The sequence below is a fragment of the Drosophila ficusphila genome, unplaced genomic scaffold (genome assembly GCF_018152265.1).
Source record: "Drosophila ficusphila isolate 14025-0441.05 unplaced genomic scaffold, ASM1815226v1 contig_197, whole genome shotgun sequence".
Classification (NCBI taxonomy): domain Eukaryota; kingdom Metazoa; phylum Arthropoda; class Insecta; order Diptera; family Drosophilidae; genus Drosophila; species Drosophila ficusphila.
This window is the reverse complement of record NW_025064091.1, coordinates 3,969,666-3,984,810: the sequence shown is the minus strand read 5'-3', so window position 1 is coordinate 3,984,810 and position 15,145 is coordinate 3,969,666. Positions and strand designations below refer to the sequence as shown.

Sequence of the window (15,145 nt, the reverse complement as noted above, 5' to 3'; positions counted from 1 at the left end):
AAATTCACAAAAAAAGAAAACACATATTTTTGTATACAAAAGCTCATAACCTTACACAATTTAGGAGAATATTTGGCATTCCATATAAATGTTTAAGATTTATGGAAAATGTTGTTGACTTTAAAATTTATGAATTTAAAATTATGAATTTTAGACAAGCTATAAATTTCCACCCAAAAATGCATACACCAAATTGCTTTAAAGTCTTTATTGAGAAATATTTTTTATTCAATTTCTTGCTTGATTTTTTTCGAGTGCATATCCCTTCGTCGGCATTTTCCTTTTTCGGGGCCTGGTTTTTTTTTAATTGCTTGGAAGGGAGCGCGTCACGCGAAAGCTGAAACTATATTATATGGCGAGTAGGAAGTGGAAACCGCAATCAGAGAGTGCGGCCTGGGTTTATAAAGTTATTCAAAAACCAAGGGAAGGGGGAAAACGGGGGTGGTAAAGGGGGTGGTAAGTAAGAAGTGAAAAGTAAAAATGGGCGGAAGCAAAGGGGGCAGTGCAATTAACCCCTGGGGGGCAAGTGCAGTTTCCGTGGGTGAGTGTGTGCCATTTACCTTTGCAACTTGTAACTGCAGCCCCCAAAACGGGCTAAAATACGAATAATTTATTCCAAATTACAGCGACATAAGCGACCAGCCAAAGAGCGATGGAAATTCAATTGTGAGTTTGCTAGTTTGCGAATTTGCGAATTGCGGATTGAGAATTGAAAATTGAAAATTGAGCGAGATATGCGAAAAATGGTCCCATAACGCCACTAAATAGCAAATGCCAGCGGAGGTTTAGCGGCGGTCCATCTAATTTTAGATCGATTTTCCCCCATCCGCTGGTGTTTGCTTTTTATAGACTTTAAGTAAATGGATTCGCAAGCGGCGCGGCTAAATTTAGTATAACCAAAAGCAAACAGTCAACAAATCTGGGGTACACAAAACATCAGGTTACATTTCCAATCGATCCGAAAACGTGCCAGATGCCCCATTAGCCGCATATTCATGTTCGAGGGTCGCTCCATGGACTTCGCCGAACAACTTTCTCGCAGGCCAAGTGCCTTGTTCAATATTTTTTAGCGTCGTTCTTGCAAATCTTTCACTTTGCCAAAAGATACAGATACATTTCGATTCGACATTCATGCATTTTTGGAAACATTTTGGGCCAACGGCCAAATTGTTAACGCGGCGATTGGTCGAGGGCAGTTCCATTTGGCCTTCATAAGCACTTGTTACGCCACGAGTTTCTGGGAAATGGGGGAAAATTTATTGGCACACTCGTACATACAGTTCAATTATATACTCGAACGCAAGTTCCTGATAGTTCCACTTCCCATACTCGTTTCCCTATGGCTCTTAATTATGTTTTCCCTTTAATTTCCCATTATTTGGCATTTATTTATTGGTTGTATTTATTTTTCTATTGTTGGGTTTAGTGTGATTCCCACGCAAGTAATTGGTTTAGCCATGGAAACGGTTGAATGCGTTTCACCATGATTTATTTTACATTAAAGAAAAAAATATGAACCTTGTTCTCTTGAAATATATTTTACAGGAATAAAAATGAATGGTTTACAGTTGTGTGCGGTGGTTAAGTTATCATCTACATACTTTGAATTACTTGTTGCTTTACTTAACAAATGTTTTGTTTTATTCAAATCGATACCAAAAACGACAAAAAGATCCTTTCTTAAAACGGTTTCTTGAGTGGTTCTTCACCCAAAGCCTCGAGTTCCTCGGGATCGGCGCAACATTTCCACGATTCCTGAACACCAAAATGATAGATGGTCTCGTGAAAGTAGTGCTCTCCCGGGTTAATGAAGATCCGCGGAAAGTCCGGTTGATTGACGGCATCCGGATAGTTCAGTAGCTGCAAACTAAAGCCACAATGCTGCCAATATCGAGTGCACTTCTTCCCCAAAATCGGTTCCTCGCCAAGAGGTTCCTGGGGAAAATCGTTGGCAGTGGCGAACTTAACACACGGCTGATTGCTAGAGATCTCCATGAATCTGCCCGATTCGGGATGCAGAAACCTGCCCACATATCGAGTTATATTCGAATCGAATTCCTTGTCGAGGGCATAGCAAATGTCGTATCCCTTCACTGGACTCCTCGCAAACTGACGCACTCGATCGCCCATGAAGACGGGCAATCGGATATCGTAGACGGAATCATTAACGCTTTTGAATCGACCCGTTGGCAGTCCATCGCTGCCAGAAGTATCCATTGTTTCCGGCGCTTCGATGTTGATGCGATGATCGAAAATACCCGTGATTCCAGTGGATTGGCCAGCCAAATTAAAGAAGATATTATTGGATATATTCACGGGGGTGGTCTGATTGGTATTCGCTTCGATTCGGATAAAGAACCGATTGTCCTCGTCGATGGTGAAGTGAATCAGTACGGTCAAGGTGCCGGGATATCCCTCGTGTCCATCCTTCGAAACGTGACGCAATGTCACGCCATCCGGTCGCTTCATATACAGATCCCAGATGACCTGATCGAAACCAATGAAGCCACCGTTGATCTGGTGCCTCTGGCCCAGATTCTTGGACACAATCACCCGCCGTTCGTCCATGATGAACTCCCCGTTGCCCACCACATCCGTCACCCTGCCCAAAGTGCATCCGAACTTGTAGCTCCTGTACTTAACATAACCGGCTATATCATCGAATCCGAGGACCACGTCCGACAACTGGTGATAGGCATCGGGGGCGTGAATCCTCTGGATCGTGGCTCCCAGCTGGATGATGGACACCGACAGGCGATTCGTGTTGGTGATCGTGTAACGACGCACAACATGTGCTTGTTTTGTAAAAGGATTCGTCGCGATCCCGAAAATATCCTCCACAACCTTAACCATAATTTCGAATTTTGATTATTTTTTCCCCCTAAATTTTGCTTGCTACTTTGTTGAAGCCAGATCGAAAATGTTTTTCGGCTGTCACTTTACCACCTAAACATTTATTGCTGCCTAGTCATTATTATTTGTAATAATACATTGGTTAAAGTCTTTAAGCATTTACCAGTGTTTTCCTTCATTGAATGCAATTATCAGATTACAGTCGATAGGTAATTAAATAAATGAATGAAGTAACCCTAGCTTGCGGAATAAATGAAAACAATTCCATTTATTTTTCAATTATTGATTGGCCTAGGCCGTTACAATGCTTCAAACTCAAACTAAAATGCAATTAAACTGCCATAACCATTTGAAGTTTACAACAATTCTGACATTGTCTAGTGCAAAAGGAAGGAAACATAATTTTTATAGGCATTTCGGATAGCTATGAACTTGTGAACTTCAACCTAATTGACTTCAAGTAATAGATTTTACTTGAAGAATTCGTAAAATTGTATGAATCAATTTGGGAAATTGATGAGTTAATCAATTGAATAATCGAACGTTGTGTGCTTAAGTGCAATAAAGATATTGTTTTATTGTTTTCTTTCCGAAAATCTTATCTAAAATGGGTATTTCTGAAGTTTGATAAATTAAAGTTGGTTTTTCGAGCTTGATATTAAAGCTGCAGCTCAAAAAGCACACATGGAATTCATTAGTGGATGGAAATAGCATTAATCTTCCGCTAACTTAAAGTAAACACAAACCACTTAGTTTTAGTAAATCGTTTAAAGGGCTTATCGTAAGTCCAGTTGTTAATTGCACCCATTTACCATCTGTTTACCAATGCGACGGTGATATCGTCCCAATTTGTTGGCTCGAGTGCATGCCACCTGTTCGTACATCGAACCCCTCAAAGGCAGATAATGTACGATGTCGCTGCTTGCATTGGATTATCTTATCGTGCGGGGCCTGTACCCGGACCAGGTCAAAAAAAAAAAAAAAAAATAAAATATAGAAAACAATGAAATGAAAAAGCAAAAGAAGCGATCCGATCCAGGTGTGTGATTTATTGGGAGCAGGAACAGGCACCAAAAATCTAATCAAAAATTGGTGCGAAATGCGCTAGCTGCGGATCATTATTTAGCCAATAACCGTGACAGGAATTATCATCATTTATAATGGCAATAACTGAATAATTGAATGCGCTGCCATATATGACGGAGACAGAACAAAAGAGTAATTGCCATCAATTACTCTGCCCTTGCCCCATTACGGCTTCTTCGACAGCTGCGTGGTTTTTCACACTACACTTGAATAAATTATGCTTAACTCCGGCTAGTTATTCAAGGAAATCAATGAACCCATCCGTGTAAACAAACTATGATAGTATAGTTACCATTTTATGTATGCAGTTGATAAAGCTTAACTACTCGAGATGATGCCATTATCATAGATACTCGTATCTCTTCTGTACCTTGATTGTGATTGAGTTTTTTTGCAAAGTGCACAGGCGGGGAAAATGTGGGTTATAATGACCATACATACCTGCAGTTGGACTAATGGCTTTTCGAGTTGCCAGCGGCTTCTTCGCCATTGTTCTTCCCGCGCACCGTTCGTGCCTTCGATTCGATATCATGGCTCATTGGCCATACGGCTGAGTGAATGGTGTGCAAATAAATGCAAAATCATGGCTCGTCATTATCCGCCATTCACATATACTACATATACATTCGCATTCGCATCGAAATCGAGACATGGATACCTCATCATCGTCACAGTCGTCGCCAGTCGCAGTTGGAAATTGTCGGCCAAAGTTCAGGGAGGCCAATGCCAATGTCGGTCGGGCGTTTTTGTGGAGCGTTCAGTTGCTTCACCTTTGCTATTTCGCCCGGTCGGTCGGTCGGTCGGTCGCCCCGTTTCGTTTCGCTGGCAGAAAGGTAAATGTTTGCCGATAACAACTGTCACTGGGCTCCATAGCCTTGAAAGTACGCAGCTCTCCCCTCCCTCCAGTTTGCCAGCATCGAAAAATGAAAAACGAAACTGAAACGAAGCTCTCGGGTTGGCGATAAATATTGCAGGAATATAAAATCTGTCGGCAAATCGTCCTCTGGAAATAAGGAAAATAAATAAAGAGAGAGGGACACAAACGTATCTCCGGAAAGGTCAGCATTTCGAATAAGCACAATAGTGTTTGCATTGTTTTGCAAAAGGCAAAGGTTTTAATTAAGATCGAAGGTCAGTTCAACCAGGACTTTAATGTTAGCAAAGAAACTAACTAAGTTATTATTACTATCTCGAGTGTTCTTAGTTTAATTTGTCAAGGTGAGATGATGGAATATTTTAGTGTTTTGTTTTCAGTTTTCAGTTGTTTAGCCTACTACACCAAAATTTACAAATTCCAAATTTTTCCTGTCGATTTTATAGTCTGTTTATATTGTGTGCTATATTTCTCCACGCACACTGCAAATATCGTTTGAATTGGGTATGTAAATTAACTTAATAGTTTAGCAACTTTCGATGTCTTGCTGATATGCAATTACTCAAGCTATTCCATTTGCAATGTATAAGCTAATTTAATTAACGCAATGACTACTTGATTTATTTTCTTTAAATATCGGAAAATTATAATTATTGTGATTAGTAAAACTGCAATCAGCAATTGTAGTTGGCTGTATTAATTGATTTTATTATTATTAAACTATAAATGCTGTTGTATTGGATATTAGCAATACCATTTGCATTCGAAAGGTGTTGGTTTTTATCTTTTGATATTTAGCTCTAGTCCAGGAACTCAACAAGTTTATTATTCGCTTGTTTATGTTTATATTTACGGAGATCGTAAAGTTTATTAATCGACGAGGCGCTGGCCAAGTCTTTAAAAATGCTATATCGAATGGTGATTTGGCAAATGCGAACTACCATATAGTGATGTATTGATTTTGACTGGCACTTTCGTGCCTGATAAGTCCGCTGGGTGGGTGTTCATGTCTTGGCGTCATTAGCAAGTCAAGTTAATCAGAGTCCGGATATGCAAATATCAGTATGCATTCCCTTGTACGAATCCCATGTTAGTCCCGACTTATCGGACCCCGATGCAATGTCAAGCCAGCGATTATGGTGGGGCTCTCCCAACCTGATGGCTCACACCCACCGAACAAGTTGTTGCACACAGAGAAAGTAATGGAAAATGGAATGGCACTACTGGTTTCAATTGAATATCTATTAGCTGGGAATTATTATTAGACAAGTGTGTCAAATCCGAAACGAGTATTAGGCATTTTAAAATAGGCACATAAGTGCTTTTTGCAATGGCCGCATTAGCTGATCTATTAAAAGCAACACAATGTTGTATAATTGCCTAATGGGCCAAGAATTGTCAACTATAACAATAAGCAGCTAATTCAAACAGTTTATAGAAAATAAGAATATTTCCATTTGCTTAGGATTTTATTGAGTTAAGAGTTATGTATTGATTTCTCGATCATTTTTGAGTTTTTACCTCCAGTTAAGAGGTTCATATTACCAGTTTCTTTCTGTGTAGACTTATTTGACCCCCTTTTTAGCACGCCCTGCTCATGTCTAACCCTGATTATGCTTTGCTTTACATTGCACTGTGGGGAGGTTATCCCCCCTCGCAGTTCGAAGGGGAACCTTAAGCTGTCTAAAGTCGTTCGCTTTGCATATTTGCATGCAGGCATGACTGTACTGCCAGTTAGAATCTGAACACTGCTACGGCTGCCCCTGATTTTCCCGGGGGGATTACGATTTGCAGCAGCAGCTCACAGGAGCGCCAAGAGCACAAAAATCTGTCCTTTAAGCTGCGAGCTCATATCGCGCGCTGCTCGAACAGCTGTGACTGCGGTTGCTTAGTTACTGCTCAAACTAATACTTTCCATACGGAAATAGCAAATTTAATATTCATTTTGTATTTAATTTCTGCGTATACGCGATAATGTCTGCAGTTCATAACTCATACGCAGTGTGGCTCTTTTTATGGCTACACAAATAATATTCTGTAAAATGTTAAATTTCTTTTGAACTCAATCATTTTTGGGGTTTTCAAAAATAATTTGTACATCATGTCTGCAAAAACAAGTAATGACACTTTGCGTATGAGTAATAAACTTAAGATCAATCAGGCTTTCGGGTCATTACTCATACGCAGTGTTGCTTTTGTTCATGCAGTTTGATAATGAAGCGATTGATAATGAAGTATTTGGACTGTTAATTTGGGAAACATAATCTACATGGTTACGTTTATCAGCATTTTTTTGCAATTTGCGGCGTATTTTTAGTAATCCCAAGTGGGTAACTTGAAATGTTCATATAAAATTGAACTAAAACTTATATTTATTTATTCCCAATTCCAGATGCCTGGACTTGTGGTCTTCAGACGTCGCTGGTCTGTGGGCTCTGATGATCTCGTGGTGCCGGGCGCATTTCTCCTGACGATACATTTTATATGGTGAGTAAGCGCTTAAAATACTCCTTCTTATCCCCCAAATTCTTGATAAATATGCAATTCTTGTTCTTCTTTTTCCTCCGCAAAAAAAATCCCAATTGTTGTGACAGTTTTGTGATTGTTAGCGTCTCGTTGGTTATCTTTGAGTATAATACACGAATTTTAAGCGTAAAATTATTGTTCTATCATCTAGTAGGCTACTTGTTGATACTGTTTTGTAAGTATATTCTACCCAACATGAAAGATTGTGTATTGATATGCTCCCCCACAGTTTCAATATGTGTAGAAATAGGTATATGTGTGATCTCGATGCGTGGCAGCATTCTGGATGCCGAGGCGCGCACCTCGATCAACATCTGGATATATCTCAAGAGCTGTAAGTTATCCAAAAGACCCCTTAGATCTATGATCATTATATTTTATTTTTCTCTTATCTTAGTGGTAATACTGTTCGATATCGCCTGGTTGGGAGTGGGATCCGTTTGGCTGGGGCATTACTACACCACAGCGCCAATCGATGATCCCAAAAAAGTATACATAGGTGAGTTATAACTTATAGAGTCTTTATTTATGAACTTAAAATATATCTGAACTTTTGATTTATATTTATGTGTATTCATTTTAATGAGTACCTCTCAGGCTTCATATTAAAAACCATTTTGGTTTATCCCATTATTTGTCCTTTTTTCTTTTCAAAGCCATCATCATCTGCAATTGGGCTCTGGTGGTGATCACCCTCATCACGATATGGTGCACCTTCGATGCGGCCGGAAGGTCCTGGGTGAAGATGAAGAAGTACCAGCGATCGATGCGCGAGACGGAATCTCGGTTCAACTACAAGAGGAGCAACAGCATGAATCGCAACTGGCGGCAAAGGTGAGTCTTCCGTCCTCTCAAATCTCCGAATATAATAATTATCTAGAACATAATAACTTTCTGCATTTAACATATTTTATTGAGGCTAGTTTTATGTGTGATAGTTATTTAAATGTGCTGTTATTTAATCCCCTTTTTGATCCGCAGAAAAGTGATGCGCGCCTACCAGGATAGTTGGGACCATCGGTGCCGCCTGCTGTTCTGCTGCATGGGCTCCTCGGAGCGCAATCGCAACTCCTTCACGGACATCGCCCGCCTGCTGAGCGACTTCTTCCGGGAGCTGGACGTGGTCCCATCGGACGTGGTGGCCGGACTGGTCCTGCTCCGCAAGTTCCAGCGACTCGAGCGGGAGGCCATCGTGCGGCAGCGCAAGAATGGCACCTACGAGTTTCTCAGTGGCGTGCCGATCACGGAGCGAACCCAGTTCCTAGCACTCAACGATGCCAAAAACTACGACTTCTTTCAGACGGTCATCCACTACATGTACTTCGCCCAGGGCGCCTACGGCTGGCCCATGTACGTCATCATCAATCGCAGCAAGATGTGGCACCTGCTGCCGGAACTGAAGTGAGTACGGGGTAAATGGTAATCAATTCTTTGCCTTTTACAAGTTTTCCTTTTTTATACCCTTGCAGAGCAAAGGGTATTATAATTTTGGCCAGAAGTTTGCAACGCAGTGAAGGAGACACCTCAGACCCCATAAAGTATATATATTCTTGATCAGCATCACGAGTAGAATCGGAATACGTCTGTACGTCTGTCCGTCTGTCCGTCTGTCCGTCTGTCCGTCTGTCCGTCTGTCCGTCTGTCCGTTTCTGCCTAAACTAGTCTCTCAGTTTTAAAGCTATCTCGCTGAAACTTTCCCAAAATGTGTGTAGTTATTGCACGCAGTATATAAGTCGGAACGGGCCGGATCGGCCGACTATATCGGATAGCTCCCATACGAGAGAATGAAATAAAAAATTCTTACTCCGTTGTTTTTGATCAGATCGACTTGAATTCTTCAAGATGGCGTTTTCTAACTGTCATTGAATTTCGGATTAAATTTGATCAAAATCGGATAACTCTATCATATAGCTGCCATAGGAGAGATCGAAAATTATATATAGAATTAATGGAAATAAATTGATAACATCGTTGTTTTTTATCCCACGAGCATGAAGTTTTGAATATAAAGTTTTTTAACAACGTTTATATTGAGAAAAAAGTTTCATAAAAATCGGTCATCTATATCTTATAGCTGCCATAGGAAAGATCGAAAAATCTATATAGAAATAATGGAAATAAAATTATAACATCGTTGTTTTTCATCAGACAAGTATGATTTTTGGAATATACAGTTTTCTTACGACTCTTGAATTACGAATTAAATTTGATCGTATAGCTCCCATATGATCTATAGTCAAAAATATGGAAAATGAATAGAAAAATCGTCTTAGCTTCGATGTTGTCTAGCCTTTATGAGTTTTGTTCGACATATTTGATGACTGCAAGGGTATATAAGCTTCGGCTTGCCGAAGCTAGCTTCCTTTCTTGTTTTGTGGTACAAACCTTCATACAACAGTCAAATGCCATTTTATTTTGGCGGGGAAGGCACTTTCTTTACTTCTTCTAGGCTCAGAAAGCAGTTGCATAATTGTAAAAATAATTTTTTTTAATTTTTTAAAATATTTTGTATGGGGTATCCCCTATTTATGGCGGTAAAACCTGCTTCCTTCAATAATCCTTTTATTCAGACATTTTTCTTAGCTAAGAAAATGAAATAAAATTTTGTCGCATATTTTTTTCCCGAAGTATTAAGGAAAATTTTATTTAATTTTAAAAGTTTTCCTATGTACATTTGCAAACAGTCCCCATTATGCTTCGGCACATATGAATGCTCAAAATTAACCTGCACGCAATGGTTATAAAAGCAAATACAGCGCCGTAAAACTTTTTTACATCACAGCAGTTTTATGTGAAATTCGCATGACGCTGTTTTTTCTGGTCTCAACCTGTTAGGGTTTTTGTACGCTTCAGTGAAAAGTTTTAATGGAATCTCTTTATTTGCTGAGCTCAGCGATCAGAACCTAAAATATTGCAAATATGATGGGCTGAGATTGGTTTTTAGCAAGAAATAAATTAAATATCTACAAGGTTTGTTAGTTGCAGGTAGTTATTTAAATCGTTTCTATTTGTTTTTTTTTTTGAATTCGTTGTTTTCTAAATTGAACCCTTTGGGGGGAATCTTTTCTTTGCAGGTGCTTTGGCTGCTGTTGTGGAAGTAACGACGACACGGAGGTAATTCAGGATAATTGCTGCCTGTGCAATTATGCGGCGCTGAAGAAGACTTTGCAGCTGGGCGACATCGACATCGTTTATGCCACCTATCACGTGGACGTGGGCGAGACGCCATTCTTCGTGGCCGTCGACTACACCCACCGGGCGGTGGTGATCAGCATACGCGGCACCCTCAGCATGAAGGACATCCTCACGGACCTGAATGCCGAGGGCGAGGTGCTGCCCCTTCAGCCGCCGCGCGACGACTGGCTGGGGCACAAGGGCATGGTGCAGGCGGCCATCTACATACGCAACAAGCTGCAGGAGGAGAACCTCATCGAGAAGGCGCTGCAGCGCAATCCGGACCGCCAGACGCACACCTTCGACCTGGTCCTGGTGGGTCATTCCCTGGGTGCCGGCACAGCGGCCATACTCGCCATCCTCCTGAAGCCGGAGCATCCAACGCTCCAGTGTTTCAGTTACTCGCCGCCCGGTGGCTTGCTAAGGTGGGTAGCCATTAGTTTTTCCAATTTCTATATTAATTAATTGGGTTTTCCGATTCAGTATGCCCGCCGTGGAGTACTCCAAGTCATTTATCACCTCAGTGGTTTTGGGCAAGGACGTTGTTCCGCGAATCGGTCTCAACCAAATGGAAGCCCTGCGAGCGGACCTCATCAATGCCATTCAGCGCAGCGTGGATCCAAAGGTATGTTAAATGATATAACTAAAAAATGTAAAATTAAATTGAAGAATTTATAAACATTTATAATATTTTTTATAATTTCGTTTATTGAATTGTTTCAGTGGAAGACCATTTCCTGTTCGGTCATCTGCTGTGGCTGTGGACCGGAGCCCACTTCCGTGGTCAACATGTCTGGCCAGGACACGCACATCAATCAGTACCAGGAGGTATTTACTATTTACCCTCCAAAATGCATAACCTTTTGAACTGATTTGAAATACCTTTTTTTATCCAACCATTTCAGGAACGCGGCACTGCCCGTTCGACCAGTGCGCATCCGACGGACAGCTCGATAGCTTTAACCCTGCACCAGCCCTTATATCCGCCCGGTCGCATCATTCACATAGTGCGACACCATCCCAAACCCGACGAGTGAGTAGAGCTCAAGCGAAGAGTCCCCTTCCCTGTTTCCATGAGCCGACGGGCTGGAAACAAATGCCAAACACAACTGGTCGCATCCGCATTTGTTTCCTCCTCGGTCTCGCAACCCGACCTCCTGACCCACAAATGATTTATTTGTTGATGTTTTTGTTTGATTCGCAATTCGAGATCCGCGATCCGTGATCCGCGATCCGTTTCTGGCCAAGGTCTGTGCTAATTGATGTGCGATAATCGAGGAATGGAAGCTTATCGCTTGCTTGAGAGTGAAGTGAAATGTCAAGCTGATCCGCATGTGATTCATTCGCCAAATGACGTCAGTGTTGGATTGTCATGGCTTCGACTACTAGAGTGCCTCGCCCATTCGTAGGTGATGATCTCGTTTTCGTCATCGGGCGAAGGGGAGCATTGAACTCTCTGTGGAGGTCGGGCCCTTTGCGGTTCGTTGGCAGCCTCTAATTGAGGTCCACGAATTTACATACCCACGTAACTTATGGCCGGAACGTGCTGCTTCAGTTATTGAGCTCACAAGTGCCCCATTTCGTTGGCTGTAACTCGATTACATACAGAGACTGCGCCGCTATGGAATTCCCAAAGTAGGGCTTTCTTGGGAGACAGTCTGAAGTTAAAGAATGTTGAGTCATTAGGGGGGAGAAATTTTGATTAACACATACTTCTTAATTTTTTTGTAGATTCAGTTTATAACAGCTTTATTAGGGGGGAAAAGAAAAAAATTAATAAGAAAATGGAAAGTTGGAGTATTATTAAACATCTTAAGAAATATTATTTAGATAGGATATAAAAAATAGTAACTGCACTCGGCGGATTTCTCGAGCGATATCTTTCACTAGTTATTGTTTATATTCGTTTGAATTCTGTCTTGTTTCGTTATTTTTGTGTTGCTGAACGTGTTTGACCGATTTCTGTTTGCCCCAAGTCCCAAAAAAAAAAAAAAAAAAAAAAATCCCCGTCAATGAGAAAAGAAAATAATGTTACCAAAATGTTTTTCAGGCAAAAATACGACAGTGGTTGGAGGTAGGCACACACACAGACCCACCCACATTGACAATCGCACACACAGACACACACGAATCGCATCGCACACAGATACAGATACGAGCGCACACACGCATCCAAAAGATTGAAAGAAGAAGAGCTTGAGCAGCGCTGCAGTAACTCAACTCGATCTTTATCTGTCTCTATCTCTCCTGTCTCTCTCTGTCTATGTCTATCCCACTCTGCCCGTGTTTCTGCTCGCCCTTTCTCTCTCTTTCTCTCTATTCCGCACACTTTCTCTGTGTCCTAGCTTGTTTGGTTTGTGTGTTGACTAGTGGCAGTCCGCGAATTCTTCTGTTCTATTTGTTTTCCGTTCGAAGAGTTCTAGAATCTTTGTTGCATGATTCATCGGTGCATGCATCGTTCCCCCTTTAACTCTTTTTACACTATCTGAGTTCTGGTTTTTGGAATATCTGACAAATAGTAAAGATAACTAAATTAAAAATTCCCAAAAATCGGAAGAAATTCAGGTTGTGTAAAAGGCTATTAGATACAATCTCCTTCACTCGCTGTCTCTAGTATTTCAGTTTTGAGCCTTATAAATTGTGATCAATAAAGCAGGACCAGCATGATATTAGCTCCGGAATCTTAGATTAAAAACTTATTTATCTCTAAGCAGGGTCACATAAATCTTTTCTTATCTTAACCCTTTACATGGCAATAACTCCGATTTTCTTCATTTTTTTTTTGTTTGGTAGATAAGTGAAAATAAAAAATACACTTCTTTTTATTTTTTTAATTTTTTTGGTTTTACCTTATTTTTTCTATGTGTAAAGCTACTTTACTGCATATCTGCAACAAGGCAAAATTGTTGATTTATTCGTATTATAATGCAACAAACACAAAAACTCGACAATATATAACTAAATAAAATTTTACCTGTTTATAAATATAAATTAAATTAACTATACATTTTTTTTTTATATTTAAATTTGGATAAGAAACTGCACAACCAGTTCAGATTTCCACATTCACCAAATTGGCGGGAAAAGTAATTATCTGTTGAGTATTGGACAGAATTCTGAGTGACTAACACTTGTTATGTAAAAAACGAAAGTTTCTGAACTGCATCAAAAAGATTTCAGAAAGTTTTGCAACGCCCGTTGAGAAATAAATGAATTTGAACGGTATGATGCAGATATGCATCACCACCATGTAAAGGGTTAAAATATAATTTCATAATTAATTCAAGTTAAATCCATAATTAACATTTTACTATTTTTGGTAATCTTTAAATATTTTAGAAACCAATTAAATTAACCACTCTTTTTGATGTACATTTAAACTAAAATCTTGCTGTTTACTCATGAATATACTTGTAAAAAAAGTAGTAATACATGCCTTTCTTTTTTTGTAGATAGTTAATCAAATTTTGAATAAGTAAAAAAAGGTTTTCTTACCTCTAGCATAGGTAACACATTTTTTAAAACTGTAGTCTTCTGTTTGTTTTTACAAAAACGTAAATGAGATTTCTGTGACACCTTATTGTCTCTCATTGGAATTAAGTTGAAAGAACTGTGTGTAATACCTTGGAGTAGATTCATATCTAGATAGTTAATAAAAGTGCCCCCGAAAAAAACACTATTTGATTGAAGAACTTGTGTATTTTGCAGGAACGTGCTGAAGAATCGGGAGCCCGTATACCAGGCCATCTGGGCCGACTCGACGGACTTCGATGAGGTGCTCATCTCGCCGGTGATGCTGCAGGATCACATGCCCGACAAGGTCCTCGCCGCCCTCAAGAAGGTAATTGCCGAGTTCGACGACGAGCGCGGCTCCTCGGTGCACAGTTATTCCACAGCCAGTTGATCGGATCGGATCAGATCTGATTGTGTTTGGACGGCAAATGGAAACCGAGAATGAATGGAATGAGAATGAGAATGATCGTTGACACCCCAAAACACCCTACTTCCTCCCCCTCTTCGTCGTCTTCGTCGTTGTCCTAGAACCGTATATAGTCTAACTATAGCCCTTAGAATATCTAGAGTACGCAGCACCGATCTAGTTAGTTGGCTCGATTGCCTAACGTACTGTCTGTACTCTCTGTACCTTGCCCCTAGTGTAGCCGTAAGGTTGGAGGTCGCAGAAGCACAAAACCACCAGCCACCAACCACCAACCACAAGAGCCACTCGAACACCAAAAACAACAACAACAAAAAAAAGAAGGAAAAAAAAACAACACCACCCCCACAATCACATGACAAGCATATTTACACCAATGCCTATTTATCAATATATTATATGTAAACTCAATTACGTTTAACGTTATCTAGTCTAAGGCCGACCTATCGCTTATAATTTCAATAATGCTAAATTGTTCGACATTGATTTATTTGTATTTATTTATTGCCTTGTTTTGATAACTAAGAAATTATGCTTTGATATATGTTATATGTCCAGAGTAAAGAACCGATACTTAGCCAGCACTACACATGCATAGCCAAGAATTCAGTTAATCTATTGTATTTATCGCTGTGTGAGGCATTGACAATGGACTTTTCAATGTTTACAATTACGCCTAAGTTATATTTATATTT

The 15,145-nt window shown here is 40.2% G+C and overlaps 2 protein-coding genes across 5 annotated transcripts in view; one reads left to right on the top strand and one right to left on the bottom strand.

The window, feature by feature from the left end:
- LOC108097622 (diacylglycerol lipase-alpha) overlaps positions 1 to 15,145 on the top strand; it is a 29,720-nt gene that overhangs the window by 10,367 nt on the left and 4,208 nt on the right. For 2 of the 4 annotated variants that reach the window (XM_017200035.2, XM_017200038.2), the window contains exons 3-14: positions 7,206 to 7,300; positions 7,408 to 7,514; positions 7,569 to 7,673; positions 7,737 to 7,838; positions 7,996 to 8,173; positions 8,321 to 8,740; positions 10,414 to 10,938; positions 10,997 to 11,138; positions 11,237 to 11,341; positions 11,419 to 11,546; positions 12,564 to 12,587; positions 14,222 to 14,354. In XM_017200035.2, the coding sequence (XP_017055524.1) occupies positions 7,206 to 7,300; positions 7,408 to 7,514; positions 7,569 to 7,673; positions 7,737 to 7,838; positions 7,996 to 8,173; positions 8,321 to 8,740; positions 10,414 to 10,938; positions 10,997 to 11,138; positions 11,237 to 11,341; positions 11,419 to 11,546; positions 12,564 to 12,587; positions 14,222 to 14,354 (2,064 nt within the window). The remainder of the gene's footprint in view (positions 1 to 7,205; positions 7,301 to 7,407; positions 7,515 to 7,568; positions 7,674 to 7,736; positions 7,839 to 7,995; positions 8,174 to 8,320; positions 8,741 to 10,413; positions 10,939 to 10,996; positions 11,139 to 11,236; positions 11,342 to 11,418; positions 11,547 to 12,563; positions 12,588 to 14,221; positions 14,355 to 15,145) is intronic. The other 2 variants (XM_017200037.2, XM_017200039.2) reach the window with 1 other exon arrangement.
- Positions 1,516 to 2,942, bottom strand: LOC108097623 (galactose mutarotase). Its single transcript, XM_017200040.1, has one exon. The coding sequence runs from the start codon at positions 2,851 to 2,853 to the stop codon at positions 1,681 to 1,683; it is 1,173 nt and encodes a 390-aa protein (XP_017055529.1). The 5' UTR covers positions 2,854 to 2,942; the 3' UTR covers positions 1,516 to 1,680.

What these genes read in the sequence shown, in the direction of transcription:
- LOC108097623 (XM_017200040.1), bottom strand. Translation starts at nt 2,853, where the DNA reads ATGGTTAAGGTTGTGGAGGATATTTTCGGGATCGCGACGAATCCTTTT.